The sequence below is a fragment of the Rhinolophus sinicus genome, chromosome 1 (assembly GCF_057876585.1).
Source record: "Rhinolophus sinicus isolate RSI-liver-muscle chromosome 1, RSI-T2T, whole genome shotgun sequence".
Taxonomy (NCBI): domain Eukaryota; kingdom Metazoa; phylum Chordata; class Mammalia; order Chiroptera; family Rhinolophidae; genus Rhinolophus; species Rhinolophus sinicus.
This window is the reverse complement of record NC_142501.1, coordinates 25,738,795-25,755,622: the sequence shown is the minus strand read 5'-3', so window position 1 is coordinate 25,755,622 and position 16,828 is coordinate 25,738,795. Positions and strand designations below refer to the sequence as shown.

At 54.8% G+C, this 16,828-nt stretch overlaps 2 protein-coding genes across 6 annotated transcripts; both read right to left on the bottom strand.

Annotated features, from left to right (window-relative positions):
* Positions 1 to 2,729: 2,729 nt before the first annotated feature.
* LAG3 (lymphocyte activating 3) lies at positions 2,730 to 9,907 on the bottom strand. Of its 5 annotated transcripts, XM_019754396.3 has the most exons (8): positions 8,167 to 9,907; positions 7,764 to 7,905; positions 7,097 to 7,380; positions 6,194 to 6,457; positions 5,507 to 5,782; positions 3,681 to 3,923; positions 3,279 to 3,409; positions 2,730 to 2,970 (listed from the first exon to the last, which is right to left on the bottom strand). In XM_019754396.3, exons 1-8 carry the CDS (start codon positions 8,222 to 8,224, stop codon positions 2,794 to 2,796), a joined length of 1,575 nt encoding a protein of 524 aa, XP_019609955.2. In that variant the 5' UTR covers positions 8,225 to 9,907; the 3' UTR covers positions 2,730 to 2,793. The 5 variants fall into 5 exon arrangements, 4 of the variants coding, with proteins under 4 accessions (XP_019609955.2, XP_088653727.1, XP_074182221.1 ...); XM_088797601.1 differs by having other exon boundaries at positions 7,764 to 9,907; XM_074326120.2 differs by lacking the exon at positions 3,681 to 3,923.
* A 140-nt stretch (positions 9,908 to 10,047) lies between these two features.
* Positions 10,048 to 14,769, bottom strand: PTMS (parathymosin). The gene is made up of 5 exons (XM_019754400.3): positions 14,177 to 14,769; positions 11,256 to 11,327; positions 10,956 to 11,034; positions 10,755 to 10,816; positions 10,048 to 10,594 (listed from the first exon to the last, which is right to left on the bottom strand). The coding sequence occupies exons 1-5, from the start codon at positions 14,219 to 14,221 to the stop codon at positions 10,544 to 10,546; spliced, it is 309 nt and encodes a 102-aa protein (XP_019609959.1). The 5' UTR covers positions 14,222 to 14,769; the 3' UTR covers positions 10,048 to 10,543.
* Positions 14,770 to 16,828: the final 2,059 nt, after the last annotated feature.

Sequence of the window (16,828 nt, the reverse complement as noted above, 5' to 3'; positions counted from 1 at the left end):
CAGCCCTGGCCCACATCTTGGCAGCAACCTCACTAGAGACCCTGCCTCAGAACTACTCAGCTCAGCTGCTCCTGGATTCCCGACCATGTGAAATAATATGTTTACTGTTTTAAATTACTGAGTTTTGGAGTGATTTGTTATGTGCCAATAGAAAGCTAATATACCCCTTTCTTTTTAACCGGGACCTAAGATGATTCCTCCCCCATCCCCCATCCCCCATGGGCCCCACCTAGCTCCCTGCCTCCTTGATGTTTCTTCCCCTCCATGTCCCCAGCCTGGAACACTGGTTCACAGATAAACTTGGAGATGCTTGATGAATTAACCTAGCTCCCTGGAAGGCCTGAAGAGGAAGTGAAAAGTGGGGCAGCCGGTTGGCTCAGTTGGTTAGAGCACAGTGCTCATAACACCAAGGTCGCCAGTTCGATTTCTATATGGGCCAGTGAGCTGTGCTCTCCACAACTAGATTGAAAACAACGACTTGACTTGGAGCTGATGGGTCCTGGAAAAACACTGTCCCCCAATAAAAATTTAAAAAAAAAAAGGAAGCGAAGAGGACAGGAGGTTATCTTGCTGGAGCTTTGGGGGCAAAAGGGAAGGAGCAGGAGTGTCATTCTCTAGGAGAGATCCCATAGGAAAGGGGGTGAGAATTAAAAGAAGCACCGTATGCACAAGCCTCATGTCCCCTCTTCCTTCCGCCCTTTGCTCTTCACTTCCTTAGTGGGTGGAGGAACAATGTGGCCCTTCCCTCTGCCCATTTCCCCTCCCTGTCCCCTTTGTGTATAAGCATGGGGAAGCCCCTGTATAGACAGTGGTGAATCCTCAATGACTACTCTCATAAACCCAAAGGGCATAGGATGTTACCTAGTAGAAAGGAAAAATGCCACCCACAGAAAAGTCCAGGAAACCCCTGCCCCACTAAAACATGGGGCCTCCTGCAAACTTGTTCCCACTCTTTCAATATTTTTTTCACTCCTACCTGGGGTTAAAGTTCCCTGACAGAGCTGTCTGTGGCCAAAGTCCAGAGCCCTGCACACATTGCAGGTGAAGATCTAGGTTCCTGTGGGGCCTCTGCAGGCGGAGGTTGTGTGTGTGCTCTGCTGAAGGATGGTCTGCATGGCCCAGATAAATGTTCTCTCCAAGAGAGAGACAGCGTAAGGGGGCAGGCAGACTGATGGGTCTTCTATATCATTCTGCTCTATGACCAGAACAGGCCTGCTTCCCCCTTCACAAATGGACGATGAGACAAATACATCACATACGAGGAGCATGTCACAGTTTTCCAAGCCCATTTATTATCCGATATTTTCAACAGCCCATTTGGGTGGGTTATTATCATTATCCCATTTAATAGGTGAGTAAACTGAGGCTCAGCGCGATTAGCTCTGGTCACATCAGCACAACTCGGATCAGAAACCAGGTCTCCTGACTCCCAAAGCTGCAGCAGCAGCTGACTGTTTTGCTGGCTGTTCTCCCCCATGTGGGGCCTTTGTTCACAGCACCCTCCTTTGTCAGACTTGGATTATAACCTTGACAGGGCTGTGTCCTAAGGTATGTATTGTTCAGTCCCTCTCCTGGTGGGTACACAGGGCATCTGACAGCTGCTGGGTGTGCACTCCTATGTGGACCATAGCAAGTGCACCCCACAAAGGCAGTGACTGCACGTGGGGATATGTGCCTCCCTGTCCATAGCACTGCTAATCTCAGGCCTGCCCCAGCCTACCTAGTGACCTCCAGTAGCGTGTGACATACAGTGACCACTGGGTGGCAGTGTGTTCTCATGCCAGGGACCACACAGGTCCTGAGGAGCTCAGGAACGGGGGGTGGGGCAGAGACAGGCATGAACCTCAGCTCGAGGCCCAGAAAGGTTGCAAGACCTGATCTCCTGGAAGACTTGACATGGTAGGGTTGTTCCGTGTGTGTGTGTGTGTGTGTGTGTGTGTGTGTATGTGTGTGTGTGTGTGTGTGTGCCCAGTACAGCTAGAGGGTCAAGGACAGTGCTGAAGTAGAGCTGAGTGTGGGGTGGGGTAGGGTGGGCCACAGGAATAAATATATAAAGGAAACCAGGTCAGCCAGGACGATGTGAGCCACAGGATTGAGGAAAGGGCTGTAGAGGTAAGGGGTGAGGGCTTTTCGGAGCTTCAGAAAAACGATTATCCGAGAGAGAGAGAGAGAGAGAGAGAGAGAGAGAGAGAGAGAGCAGGAAAGAGAGAGAGAGAGAGAGAGAGAGAGAGAGAAGGAAAGAGAGAGAGAGAGAGAGAGAGAGAGAGCAGGAAAGAGAGAGAGAGAGAGAGAGAGCAGGAAAGAGAGAGAGAGAGAGAGCAGGAAAGAGAGAGAGAGAGAGAGCAGGAAAGAGAGAGAGAGAGAGAGAGAGAGCAGGAAAGAGAGAGAGAGAGAGAGAGAGAGCAGGAAAGAGAGAGAGAGAGAGAGAGAGAGAGAGAGCAGGAAAGAGAGAGAGAGAGAGAGAGAGAGAGCAGGAAAGAGAGAGAGAGAGAGAGAGAGAGAGCAGGAAAGAGAGAGAGAGAACAGGAAAGAGAGAGAGAGAGAGAGAGAGAGAGAGCAGGAAAGAGACCAAGGAGGAATGGATCATGGAGAATCCAGGAACAGAAAGGCGAAGTTAAGAGAGACGGGTTGGGGAAAGTAGGTCGGAAGGCTGGGGTGGGAGAAGGGAAGCCCCAGAGGCTGGGGAGAGACAAGAACCTTCACTGGAAAAAAAGGAGCCAGACTCGGGCTTGCTGCTGACGGGAGTTTATTTGGACTGTGCTGTGGAGCTCTGCGGGCTGCCTCAGCTCCAGGTCAGGGCTGCTGTGGCTCTGGATCTGGCTCCAGCTCTGCCTCTGGCTCCAGCTCAGGCTCCAGCTCAGGCTCCAGCTCTGGCTCCGGTTCTGGTTCTTGCTCCAGATCCCCTATCTTGCTCTGAGCCTGAGGTGGGTGAATCCCATGCTCTAAGGCGGAGAATCTTCTTGGTCGCCACTGTAGGAAGACATAGAGAGGTAGGAGGAAGAGAAGCATGAAGAGAAAGGGAATAAGAAGGGTCCATCTATTCTCTCTCAGCCCCCAGTCCTCCCTATCTAATCCCAGGCCTTTTCTCAGCCACTGCAAGACTTCCTTGAGTTCTTTAGGCTCAAGGGGTCCCTGGAGTGCAGAAGCTTATGGAGAGGGGGCTCTAGAGGCAAGTTCAGGTTTACCTTGGTCATCTTTCCCGAGGAAGGGGAGCCAGACAACATTCCAAGAACTAGAGAAAGGGGAAGCCAGTGAGGGGGGAGGGGGGAGGGCCTCACCTGTCTTCTCCAAAGGTGAAAGCCAAAGGCTCCAGTCACCAAAAGGAGCAGCAAGAGGACACCAAGGGTGAGAAAGATAGGGAGATGGTCTGTTTTTAGGGTACCTGGGACTCTCCCAGAGTGCTGGGCACCTATGGAGAAAGTACAGTATTAGGCATAGGGTCACAGTTGAACTGACATCTTGCCACACCCTCATATTTTACAGATGCAGACAATGAGGCCCAGAGAGTTTAAGGGACTTGACACGGTCACTAAGCTTATTAGTGGCAGAAGTGAGTCAGGCCTACACAAGAGCTGAAGGTCAAATCCCTGATTGAAAAGAAAAAAGCTGTGAAGGGGCGGGAAAGTGGGATCAAGAGGACTGGTCTGGAGTTGGGGCTATGCCATTGCGGGGTCTCAAACCTGGGCCAGACAGCTTAGAGAAGTATACCGCTGTTCCGAGAAGCCTCTCCCCCTGGTACAGACGACACTGCCAGGGCTGGGAAAGGAGGCTGGCCTCCTGCACCTCCAGCCAGGGTCCTGGGGAACTCCTCCAAGATGGCTTATCTAGGGGGCTCCACACAAAGTGCTCTTGTCCAGATGCTGGAGTCACCTCACAAAGCAATTTTCTCAGGTTGCCAGGTAACCCAAAGGATTTGGGAGTCACTGAAAACATTAGAGGGAAGAGATCTTTTGAAGCCTCAGCCCCCTTACTTGATACCATAGATTCAACTCCCAAGTCTCAATCACCCTGCTCTCTCCTGGGCGCTGATTGGGTGAGGTTGAGGGGAGGAGATCAAGGCCATAGCCAAATTAATCCTATCAAGACAAAGCTCTGGTCAGATCACTCTGCTGCTCAAAAACTTTCCAGGCTCCCTACTGCCTTCAGGGGCTGTTCAAACTCACTCTGGCCCAGAAGGCTCACATAAATTTTATTTCAGATTCTTTTACATTACTGTCTACTCAAATGCTCAGAAGGCCCAATATTTGTCGGGTGAGTTGGCCCCTAATATGCTTTGCACTTTTCCTGCTTCCACAACTTGGTTCACATCAGTGCCCCTGCCTTGTGGTGCCCCCGAATGAACTCTCCCCCTTTCTGAATGTTTGAAGAACAGTGAACTGACCAACTAAACTAGAGACACAGTATCTCAAAGCTGAACAGTGAGACACTCTGTGGCTAACAGGAGACAAACAATGAAAGGCGTTGAGCTGCGCCTGGTTTACAAAACCTGAAAATTTGGTGACACAGACCCTGAGTTTAGACCCCAAGTCTAGCACTTTCCAACTGTGTGACTTTGGGAAAGTTCCTTCTCTATAAAACAACTCCATGGAGTTGTCATGAGCTAGCATGGGAAACAGACACAAAACAGTGGACCCTCAAGAAGGACTTGGACAGAAAGAATTGGTAGGCTATGATGACTGACTGGACATGGTGGAAGGAGGAGGCCACGTTTCAGGGTGTGTGGGATGACAGTGGAGTTATTGACAGGCTAAGGCAGCAAGAGGATTGAGCATGAGGAAAAAAGATGGGGTTCAGAGTGAGGTTGAGGTGTAGCTACAATATCTACGTAGAGATACCCAGGAAGCATGTGGAAATTCAGCATTGGCGCTCAGAAGATGTATTATTTGTTAGCATATTCATTTATTCATTCAACCAATATACATTATTAAGCACCTACTATGCGGTGCTACTATTTAGTGGGCACAGGTGAGAACTGCAGACATAGCCAAGATGTCATGGCTGATAGTTACCAATCAATCAACACATTTTCCGAGTTCTGAGTTGGTTGTTTTTTTTAATGTGTGCTTGTTTTACACTGTCTTGATAAGCCCATGCTCAGTAAATATTTGCTGAGGAGGGACTGATTTATTAATTCCTCCCAAATCCAGGCCACTTCCTGCAACTTTAACCCAAGCCATGGCCCCAAAATGGGACAAGGATTCTAGAAATATATTCCACCCCTTTGGAACCATTCAAACTTTTGCCACCTCTCCAGAATTCACAGCAGGGGATCCCCTTAGAGAACAATGGAACATTCATCTAGTGACTCAGGGGAGATTTTCAGTTTCAGTTCCAGTTCTTTATATATGGGGGCGAGAAAAGAGGAGGCTACCAGGGGCAGCCTCTGAAACTTGTGCCCTGTGGCCTGGCATCATAAGGTGGATTTTTCCAGTCTTTGCCCAGCCTCTTTCCTCCCTGTCCCAGCTCCCCTGGGATGGGAGCTACTCCTTTCCCACAAGGGGCTGACCTGTGATGACTGCCAAAGTGACAGTGGCGCTGAGCTGCTGCCCCTGCAGATTGATGCGGCAGATATAGGTCCCAGCCTGGGCCTGGCTCACAGCTTCCAGTTGAAGGGTAAAGTTTCCATCATCTCCAGTCACCAGCAGGTCAGGGCCTCCCCCAGGAGGGGTCCACTTGGCAGTGAGGGAAGACTGGGTTCTTATACCAGGAGGCAGGTGGCAGGGCAGCTCTACCCGGGAACCTGCTCCAGCGTACACTGTCAGAGGGACTGGGGGCTCCAGACCTGGAGAGAAAACGGAACTCAAAGTTAAAGCAGAGGTAACAGAGGCGCTGGAACGCTAAGTCTGCATTGAAGGGAGGCAGAAGAATGAAGGAGGTGGTCCAGCTCTGCTGAGTGCTAAGGAGCAGAATAAAGTGGATGAACTGGGGCGGCTCAGAAACCCAGGATGTGGGCTAGGCCAGCTGCAGACCAAAGGCTGGCAAGTGAGGCTGGATTGCCAAGGGAAAGACGTGAATGAGAGAAGGTAACTGAAAGGCTGCAACGGGAGGGAGAAAGGGGTTGGGCAGTGAGGCCCAGAGTAATTATAGGTGGCATTAGAAGCCAAAGACCTGCTTTGCAGACCCAAAAGTCAGAGGGAGGTGACGGGGCAGGAAGGGCTTGTGGTCAAGTGTGAAGGCACACTGGAAGAGTTACCCAGAACAGTGAGGTTGTACATGACGGAGACATTGAAGCCATCTCTGTAGGTGAGGATGCAGCCCCAAGGCCCAGAGTCCAAAGGGCTGACTTGGGGCAGGAAGAGGAAGCTTCCGACTAAGTGGTGATGGGGGGACTCCTGGATAGGGACTCTGCTTGGGCCCCGGAACCAGTGCACAGAGACTGGGAGTTCAGGGCGGCTGAAGGAGCAGTTCAAAACGACCCAATCGGAGGTCCTCAGAGCCCCTGGAGGGCTGGCAGTCACTGGGCAAAGATAAAGAAAGTTTGATCAGCTCCAGGGCAAACACTTTCCCAACACAGCAAGCCAACTAAGGTGGAAGCTCCTGGAAACAGGCATCAAGCTGTAGATTTCTTTGTCTTCTCCTCCCCTCACCCCATCCCTCAGCTCAGTGCCTGGCAACTTGGAGGTGCTTAAAATGGATGCCCAGTCTCCTGCCTGCTTTTCCTGCTCCCTGCCTCCAATTTACTTAGCTTGGTCTACCCTTCCCTTTCTCCAGGCCTTGCCTGAGGATCCACACTGAGCCCACCCCCTGAGCTACAGATGTCTGAAATGAATCATTCTAGCCCTGCACCCTCTCTCCCCCCAAAAAGTGCCTCCCCTCCTCCACCCAGGCACTCCCACTGTGGGTGGAGGAAGGGGAGCTCAAGGGGTGATACAATCTCTCTACAGAGCCCTCCCCCCACACACAGGTGCTTCTCTGGGGGCACCTTCCACTTCGCAATCTGGATCCACCCTCTTCCGCTACCCTTCTGGGGGCTCTCTGGCGGGCCTCGGGTGCATCCTTAGAAGCACAGCCTCTGCCCAGCCCTTCCTGCCTCTGGGCGGCGGGGAACCCGGCGGCCTCCTCCTAGCCCGGCGCCCCTTGTCCTGCCCCCACCTACTCGAGGCCTGGCCCACGCGCAGATGGAGGCGGCAGGAGAGGGCGTGGTCCCTGGAGCGCACGGCGGCGCGGTCCCTGAGGCTCACGATGGCGCGATATTCGCCGGCGTCGGCGCGTCGGGCCGGACGCAGCCACAGCGAGAAGTCCCCGCGCTGGAAGCCGCGCTCTTCCAGCTGCATGCGGGGCTGCAGGGGCGGACGCCCGCTGCGCAGGCCCCCGGGAGCCAGCCTCAGCACAGTGTAGAAGGAGGGCGCCGCGGGGCGCGAACCGGGGGCCGGGGGCCCGCTGGGCGCGGGAGAGAGAGATGCGATGGAGGCATTAAGGGGCAAGAAGTCCTGAGGGAGACGCAGTCCCCCCACACTTTGAGGATGAGGAAGCCCACCCAAAGGGAAGCTCTCTTGACCACTAATTGTCCCCGTTCTCCTTCGTGTTGGGCCAGCACCATCCGTTGCTGAAGAGGCAGGCATCCTATGGGATGCAGGGATGAGGGGAGCAGTCCGTGGAGAAAGGGCCTAGGGTGCATAGCGGCAGGGGAGGAAGGCCCCTGGCTTCAGAGGGACTGACAGCTCAGGGGAGGGGACAAAGGGCTGGCTTGGGCTTTGGGTTGTGAATCTGGATGCCATTACTGTTGGATTTAGGAGTTCTTTGCCCAAGTTTGGGGTGCATACCTGTCTGGTTGATGCTGCCAAGTGACCTCTCCTGTTCGAAAAAGGCTGAAATCCTGGATTGTGGGGCTGCAGGATAGCTGGGCAGGAGCCCCCTCCTGGGCCCACACCACTGAGACTTCTGCCCCAGGCCTTGGAGCCTCCACTGGGGTGGAAAAGAGAGGCCAAGGGGAGGGGCCGTGAGCCAAGTGACTTAGGAGCAGAGAAGGAGCCTGAGGAAGACCGGGGTTCTGCCCCTTCCCTGCCAAGGGGGAGCTTGAAGAGAGGCTTTGGGATTGAAGGGCTGCCCCAGGCAAAGCATGAGAAGAATCCACCCAAGCTAAGGACCTTTGCATCCAGAGATCCCTGCTGCCCCCTTACTGTGGATCTGGAGGTCAGCCCTCCCACAAGGTCATCCGCACCTTACCTGGAGCCACCCACAGCAGTTGCAGAAGCAGCAAGACCAGGAACTGGGCCTTCCCCATCTCCCTTTAGGCCTGGGCCACGCTGAGCCCTCCAAAGGGAAGAGGTCAGAAAGTGGGGAGACAGCCAGACAAATGACAGGGTCTGCAAAGAGGGAGGCGGAGGAAGGGAATCTAGAGGAAGAAGGACAAGGACAGAGACCTGGAGAGAGAGGGGAGGAACCAATGACTAGAGGCTGGAATCCAGAGGAAAGCTGGCCAGATCAGTCAGCCAGAGAGAAGGTGAGGGGGGGGTCCCAGGGCATGGGGCAGAGCAGTGGCAGAGAGCTGAGGAGAGGCAAGGTTGTTGTCTTGAGCCGGGAGGCTGGTCTGCTGCTCCCAGGGCCCTTGCCCCTGTCCTGCCTTCCTTCCCCACTTCCCCTCCCCGTTGCCCCCCCACACACACACACCCCAGGGCTCACAGTTTCGCTTCGCAGTGGAAAGTCTGAGGGGGCTGATTCCCAGCAGCATTACCCTCCACCTCTGTGGTGGCGCTCCCCTTGTTTATTTCCTCAGTCCTGGGTGTCCCCACCACCCCCTCCATGCCCTCCCTCACCCTTCTGTTCCCTTTGCCCGGGTCCTTCTGCCCTTCTCTCCCAAACCATGTCTGCCTGAAACTACCTGCTTGCCATTCTGTAAACTGCCTCAACATTCTGTAAGTCAAAACATTCACACTTTCTTCCGGCCAGTCCTTTCTTTGGCACTCATCCCCTCCCTCATTCCTTTAACTTCCCAGAACTTCATTACCCCTATAAACCTGCCTCTCCACCCAACCAAACAATGACTTCTGGGAATAAGGTGGACAGGAAGTTTTACTGGACCCTAAAAGATGGTAGGTTTAGAGGGCACCCCAAGCCCAGGGAAAATAGATACTAGCGACATTGTGTTGAGCCTTCACTATATGCTAGGCACTGTATTGGACACTTTACATACATACAGTAAATCATGAAATCTGTTATTCCCCCATTGTACAGATGAGGAAACAGAGGCAGGCTCAGAGATTAAATAACTTGCCAAGGTCAAATAGTTATGGAGTGTGAAGACAAAAACTGTGTGTGTAGTTCCGATCCTGGGTGAATTATGGATGTCTTTTGGGAAGAATGGTGGCATCAATGAGTTGCATCCACTCTGCCCGTGTGCTTTGCAGCTGCTCCCAATCCAGAGGTTCTGAACTGAGAGGACAAGGGTGATATGGAGAAATGCAGAAATCCTGCAACAGAGATCAACCTCCAGAAAAACGGAGGCATAAGTACTAGGGAAGGAAGCCTGAGACCGCCAGAGAGGAACTCTTGCTCCCCACTCCACTCAGCCTGAGGAGCACAGCCGGGAGAGGTGGAGGGGGTGGGTGCCAAACACTTGCAGCCAGCCCGGGAACCACAAGAGGCTCTGGAGTTCTCCCCTGCTTGACCAGGAGCTCACTTGCTCAGTGCCAGGCGAAGGGGCAGTTCTGATGCCAGGCAACTCTCATTCCAGGTCCCAGAAGGTTGAGACCCAGGCCTCCCAGCCCGCTCCCACTGCAGGGGTGGGACTTCCTGTTTCTGAGGCTGTTTCATTGCCTGGTTCAGCATAATAGGGCTGGTAGCTTTCCACTAGGCTCAGCAGTGTCTAGACCTGATGTGGGCTAGCAGGGAAGTGTGTGTGTGCATTGCTGTGGTAGGAGCATCCCTAAAAATCCAGAAACAAGACCACAGCTCTCAAAGAAGCTAAGCTCCATGTCCACCTCTGGTGCTGACCTTGTCTTCTTGGGTAGTGGGTGGTAGAAGGGTGCTTTTTTATAGAAAGAGTCGTGACAGAATGTGACATGGCCATCCTCCCTCCTCCCTCTGACCCGGAAAGCAGGAGACAGGTTAAAAACAGAAGCGCGACCATTTCTTTATTAAATTATACAAAAAGGGGAGAGGGGCAGCTGTGGGGCTCAGTCCCAACCCTGGCCCCACCCTGGCCTGGCGCTGTCTGACAGAAGGGGATCTGAGGGAGACCCAGGAATCAGGCAGGTAAGGATGGGCAGAACAGGAGGCTGGGTAGCGGAGGTTAGGAAAGAGAGGCTATGGGGGGAGTAGGGGTGGGGAGGGAGGGAGGAAGAGAGCAAGGAAAGGGACAGGGGCAACTGGGGACCAGCTGGGGAGCTCAGATGGAACAGGTCAGGAAGTGGAACGATGGCAGAGTGAGGATGGAAGGACAGTGTCTGGAGAGGTGGATGTGTGAAGGCTAGGGAGAAAAAGGGTGGCAGCTCTGATGCAGGGTTCAGATCAAGGAGCCAGGTGAAGAGTGGCTGCACTTATCTGTTCCTGCCCCCACCACCAGGCCCTGAGGGCCTCCCACCCCAGCCCATTGGCAGGGGGCTCATGCTGATGCCCCATTTTCTGTCTTCTGCCGCTTGGGATCAGCTTCATCCTGTGGAGAGGGAAAGAGCTGGGGTAGCTGTCAAATGGGAGAGGGACCTCCCAGATCCGGCCCCGCCCATGCACCACAGGGATCTGGGTCCAAATCCACAGGGCTCCCAGCCCCTGCTGCATCCCTGACAGCCCCTCAGGCCCCACAACCCAGCCCAAACCTCCTCTTCAGCAGCTCTCTTCAGCGCGGGCCCTTCGTCGTCATCTTCTTCTTCTTCCTCATCTGAGGAGCCAGAAATGGGTCATTGGGGAAAGGCAGGAAGCTCCAGCAGACCCCCTGTGGTGGCCCTCAGCCCTGCTTCAGGTCTTCAAGCCCACCCTTACTCTGTTCCTTGGAGCCCAGCCTCTGTGCCCATCCCCACCTTCTTCTTCCCCTTCATCCTCCTCCTCTCCATCCTCAGCAGTTTCTTCTTCCTCCTCCTCAGCTCCGTTCTCCTCCTCCTATGGGGAGCAGTACAGGGAGCTATATCAGGCTGGCTGTTTGCCTCCACCCACCATCACCACCAATGGCAAGGGGCATTGGGAGGGCCCAAAGGTTGGGGCAGGGAGGATGGGAGGAGTCAGAGGAAAGACAGGACCCAGCCTCCCAGGAAAATAACTGAAGGGGGGGGGATGGTGGGCAGGTATGGTCACAACCCCCAAGCTGCCTGACCCCTCCACACCTCCACCACTTCTTTCTTTCGCTCTTTCCGGCTAGCTTTTTCCTCCACCTTCTCTTTCTTCTCCTTCAGGTCCTGCAAGAGAGAAAGAGGTCACCTTTCTCTCACTACAAATGATCTGTAGCCTTGAAGTCCCTCTAGCCCCAGTTCTCTCTCTGCAGTGAGCTCAGAGGAGTGTGAAATGGAGAAGGTGGCCAGAACAGCTTAGAGTCAGAACAGAGGTCCCAGGGTCCTTAAGACCACAAAGGGGCTGAGACCAGACACCTGCCCCAAGACTCAGGGAAGATGAAAAGTGAAGAAAGGGGACTAGGTGGCCCAGGTAACTGCTCACCATCCCTATCAAGTTCTTCCAAACCTCACTGGCTGAAGTTTAGCTCAGCAAAGCAAATTCCCTCCATCTGCTCACAGGCCTGATGCCCCACCCCCTCCTGAGGTCCCTCCGCCTCCTTCGCCTGCCCTGCTCTGCCTTTTGTCTACCTCTGGGGCCTTTTCCTGGTACTCTCCTGGGCATCCCTCCCAGCTTCCCCCCAGCTTCTGAAGCCTTTGTTTCTCTCTTTCTCTGTGCCTGTTCCCAGAATCCTCAGGCTCCTACTTGGGCAAATACCACAGGAATAGAGAGGGTACCCTAGCCTGAGTCCTGGCACACCCCTCTCACTTTTTCTCACTCCCTCAAAAAACAGTTCAAGTAGTTTCCTCCTCCGCAGCTCATGGAGTGTGCACGGTATGATGGAAGGGTAGATAGAAGTAATCACTTCCAGGGATGTAGGTCAAGCAAGATAAAAGAAACATGGGAAGAGTGTGGGACAAATGAGATGAAGAGAGACTCAAACAAGGTCTATGTCTGGGGTGGGACAGGAATACAGATGAGGAAGGTAGCTGTATAGAGGACGCTCCCTTCGCACTGCTTCTCTCCTTCACCCCAAGATCTCAGCAAGCACACCCTGATACCCTATTCTGATGTGGCAGAGGGAGATGTTCCCGAGAGAGTCTCCTCTCTCTGGACACACCAGCCCATCCAATTTCAATTCCAGTTCTCTCCCTACCCCATCTTTGGCAGACATTGAGTGACAATGTCTCCGTGTGATCCGATCTGGTGCTGGTGTGCAGCTCTGTGTACCTGATTCCATGTGGATGAAAGTTTTCTGTGTGAGTAGATCACCCTGGGAGGGTGTGTCCTTTCTGGAACAGGACTGGGGATAGGAGAGGGGGTTGGTGCCAATGGGTGGCCTAGAGGGATACTCAGTTCCCTTCTCCTTTTCAGGGAAGTGCAGAATGCTTGACCCTCTCACTCCAGCTAGGTTTCTTCGTGTCACTTGGCTGTCCTCATTTCTTTGCCACATGGTCAGTATGGCATTTCTATTACCTGGTGGGCTTTCCCCTTCATCCTGGGCCTGGAGAGCCAGAAGCTAGTCAGCTTCTCTCTGGCCACAGCACCAGGTTTGTGTGGCCCTGGCCTGAGTTTCCCATCTGGACTGATGGGGGGGAGGGAGGGCGGGAGAGAGAGTGCCGGGGAGAGAGGGAGACTACTAGAGACCAAAGTCCAAGGGCCAGGGCCCTCTCCTCCCTGTCCTTCTGGTCACTGTCCTTTCATGATCTCTTTTCCAGCAGGGTATGTAACCCAGGTCTTGTACTAAGCAGCTCCCTGGCCTCATTTACTCAACACAGGCACACTGACACAGGCTGACACTGATTCACACACACAGCTACAGAGGAGCACCCACGCGACCCAGAGACACATGGCCTGGTGTTTGGGCATTCTGGCACATTTGAGATAGCACAAGAGCACAGTGGAGCCACTCAATACTCACAAAGAATACATGGCTCCAGAACATGTACGTCTCCACATGCACACATGTAACTGACACGGGCAGTCCCACATACTCACTGGATTTCAGACATACAAAGACACCTACTCAGTGAAATCACATGTCACCGCACAGCCCATAGGAAGGCCACAAAGCACATCTTGTCAGATCTCACATGTAGCCCCTCTCTCTCACATAGTCTTTAATCCCACTGGTTCCCCCTTTTCACTTCACAGGCCTCCAGACCTTTGTGACCTCCTCAGCACCCCCCTCCCACACACACACACACACCCCCAAGGTCAGGATCCCAGCCTCCACGCCCTGGCCAAATTAATTTCCCAAAGCGACACTCAGCAGGTTCCCTAGGGAAATTAAAGGAAGGCTAGAAGAGAGGAAAGGGCAAAGGGATGGGGCCAGGGAAGGGAACTGATGAGAGCAAGGACAGCTCCACACAAGGCTATGAAATGCTGAGCTTAGGTTTTTTCGAAGGCTGTTCCAAGTCTGCTTCTGATTTTCAGGGACTCAAGATTCTTTAAGTGTTTGGGGAGAGACTGGATGAGGGACTATGGAGAGAAAAAGCTGAAGGCCATGGAGGAAGCAAGGAATAAAAATGGAAAACAAGGAAATAGAGGCAGTAGCTGTCCTAGGAGAGAAGAGGCAGTCGGGCCTCGAGGGGAGGAGCAGAGAGGAGCAGCCTCCCGGGCGAGTCCTGTTTACACTGGAGGATCTCAAACCGCTTAGCCGAGGAAAGCTGAGGACACAACTGGAAGGAGAGACGAGGAAACCGGACGCGCGGGGAAAGGGGCGCGAGGGAGGGAGAAACCGGCCGGAGAGCTCCGACGGGAAACCGGCCCGGACCAGGCGCGAGGGCCTGGCCCGGAGAGGGGTGGGGACCCAAGCGGGGCCAGAAGCGGCGCTCGAGAAGCTAGAGGGCGCTGGCGGGTGGCGCGCCGAGTCTGGTAGGCAGCGCCAGGCTGGGGAGCGGGGGGAGGGCGGAGAGGGGTCCACCGGGACCCGGCGCCAGGGCAGCATGGGGCCGTCGGGGGCGGCCTGGGGAGCCCGACCGCGCGGCACCCGGGAGTCATGCGGGGTCCGGGCCGCGGCCGTCCCCGCCCGTACCTTGGCGCTCAACTCGGCCGCTGCCTCCACGCTCTTCTCCGACATGGTGCCGGGGCCGGGGCTGGCGGGGAGCCGGGGTCCCGGGGCCGGGACGGAGGGGCCCTGGACGGCAGAAGGTGGCCGCGGCAGGAACCTGGCGCGGTGGCGGCGGCGGCGGCGACAGCGGCAGCGGCGGCCGCTCAGCAAGCTGGGTCTCTGGAAGAGGCGGCAGAGGCGCGCGGGGTGGGGCGGGGGTGGGTCTGGAGCGGGGACCCGCAGGGCTGCAGCCGTCCGGAGGACAGGCGGAAGGACGGTGCGGGTGGTGGCCGGCGCGCTCCGGCCGCGGTCGCTAGGTCCTCGTTTCGCCGCCCCCGCAACAGCAGAGCTGCCGCCGACCAGCCGCTGCCGCCCCCGAGCAGGGAACCCGCTTATAAAGGCGGTGTTGTCCGACGGGAGGGGCTTCCCAGGGGTGGGGCTGGCGGGAGCGGGGAGGAGAGGAGAGGGGAGGAGGATGAAAACGGAGGTTGGAGAGGTGGGGATAGGAGGATGAAAGCTAAGGGAGGGAGAGCGCGAGAGGAGGGAGGGAGGACGAGACCGGGAGGGGGAAATGGAGAGACTGACGGTCGCGGAGAAAGGAGTGGGGCGAGGAGGTGGGAAGGGGTGGGGTTCCTGCGGGGAGGGACCTCTCCTAATCCCGACCTACTGCCTGCGAATGTGGAGTCTTGTCTTTTGGGGGCGGACTGAAGGGATGGCCAGAATCCTACTGATTCCCCCACCCCCCACCCCAAAGCCCTGAGATTTTGCCAAGGGACGGTGGGGGGAGCAAATAGAAAGGATGGGCAGGTATTTGAGAAACCAAAAGCCTAACGAAGAGGAAGAGGGTGGGGAGCTACTTCCACATTACGCTGGATTTCCCCTCACATCCTGCATCTACATTCTCTGCGTGGCCTTGAGAGGGATGGGAGCAGAAAGAGCAGACCACCTTCCGTCCTGCTCTAGGCTGACATTTGTGACCCTGAATGGGTCCCTCCCTTCCGGGCTCCTTGTGCTCAGAAGGGAGTCAGAGGCCCTCCAGTGTCCTTTCTTCTCTTCTATCTCTGACCTTTCTTATTCGCCCATCTCACCTCACTTTTCTTTGCCTTCTATTCCTCATTCATCTGTACCCAGACCCCTCCCTAACAACAATTTATAACACACGTCTCTCTTATTCTTCTGTCACCTCTGCCCTGCTTCTCATTTGCCCTCTTCTACCCTTCCACCTCTGATCTCTTTCCCTCTCTTCCCCAAACAACTGTTCCTGTCAAATCTGTCACCTGGCCCTATATTCTTAGCTGATTTTCCTCAATTCCTCTTCATGTGCTATTTTCCGGTTCTTTCCTTTTCTCTTCCCTGTGCTGCCATCTTCCTCAGCCTTTCGGAATTATGTCTGCCTCCTTTGCAAGGGGTCCAGGTCTGGAGTTCCAGCCCCACCCTACCACATATATCCTCAGTTCCTGGTTCTCAGTGTCAGTATCTTTGGGTCATTTTGAGAAGTTTGGGATTTCAGGAGGTGACAGGAGCTAGGCTGTGTATTAAAGGTCAGGAATGTGGATGGAGTGGAAGGCTAGGGTTTGGAAAAAGGTATCTTTGGGGTGTGTGCACTCCCATATTTGTCTATCATTATTCGTCTTTTATCATTTTCATTATCTTAATAAAAAGGCACATTGATCCATCAGCATCATTTAGTATTTGAGTGCTTAACTACACCATCTTTTGGTCCCTTGATGTACACACCTACCAATTTCTCTTTCTGACTCTTCTATGGGTTTCTCAGTCTCCTCAAAAATCTTGGAGCCCCACCCAGGTTGTTCCTTGCTGAACTCTATCTTTCTCTTGAGATCTCGCTCTCTCTCAATCTGTTTCCCTGACTCACTCACTGATGTCTTTAACGATCTCTGACCCTCTCCATCTCGGTACTCTTCTTGCTTCATTTCTCTCCCTCTCCCCCCACCTTTGCCCCCGCCCCCAGTCTCCCTGTCTCGCTCCCTCCCCGTCAGTCTCTTTCCTCTCCCTCCCCCCCCCCATCGCCACCTCCCAGCCCCGCCTTCTGTCTCAGACACCCTGCTGGGCTCTTACCCTGTTGCCCTGGTAACCGCCCCCCACTCCGGTCACCTCCATTCCCTTCCCCCCTCCAATCTCCGCCACCAAAACCTCCATCCACCTTCCTCCTATTTTTCCTGAGAGCCAATAGAAACCCTGTTGCCAGGTGGAATGCTCATTTGAATCAGCCAATCCAGGAGCCTAACTGCTTGCCCTGCCTTATATGGGGATTTGAGGAGGGCCACTCCCCCCACTCCAGCCCCACGGGGGACCGGCCCCTACACTGTCCTTTCTCCCCGCTCTGGAGAGAGCCTGGGACCCTCTCTCACCCTTCTGTAAGGGCCTGGCCTCCCATTTCTGTAACGGGGACCACCCGGGTTAGTGTAGGGTGTGGGCCGGACTGTGGGTTGGGCCTCAGGGCCGGGGGTGGGAATGAGGTGTGATTAAGGATGGCGAGGCGGAGGGAGCCGGGAATTTTGCCCAGGGAGGGGTGTCTGGGAGCGGAGGCAGCTGCAGTGGAAAATTCCAGGGAGATGGAGAGGCAGAGAATGGGAATCCTGCCCCAAGGCCCAAGGGAACGCCTTGAGAATCCAA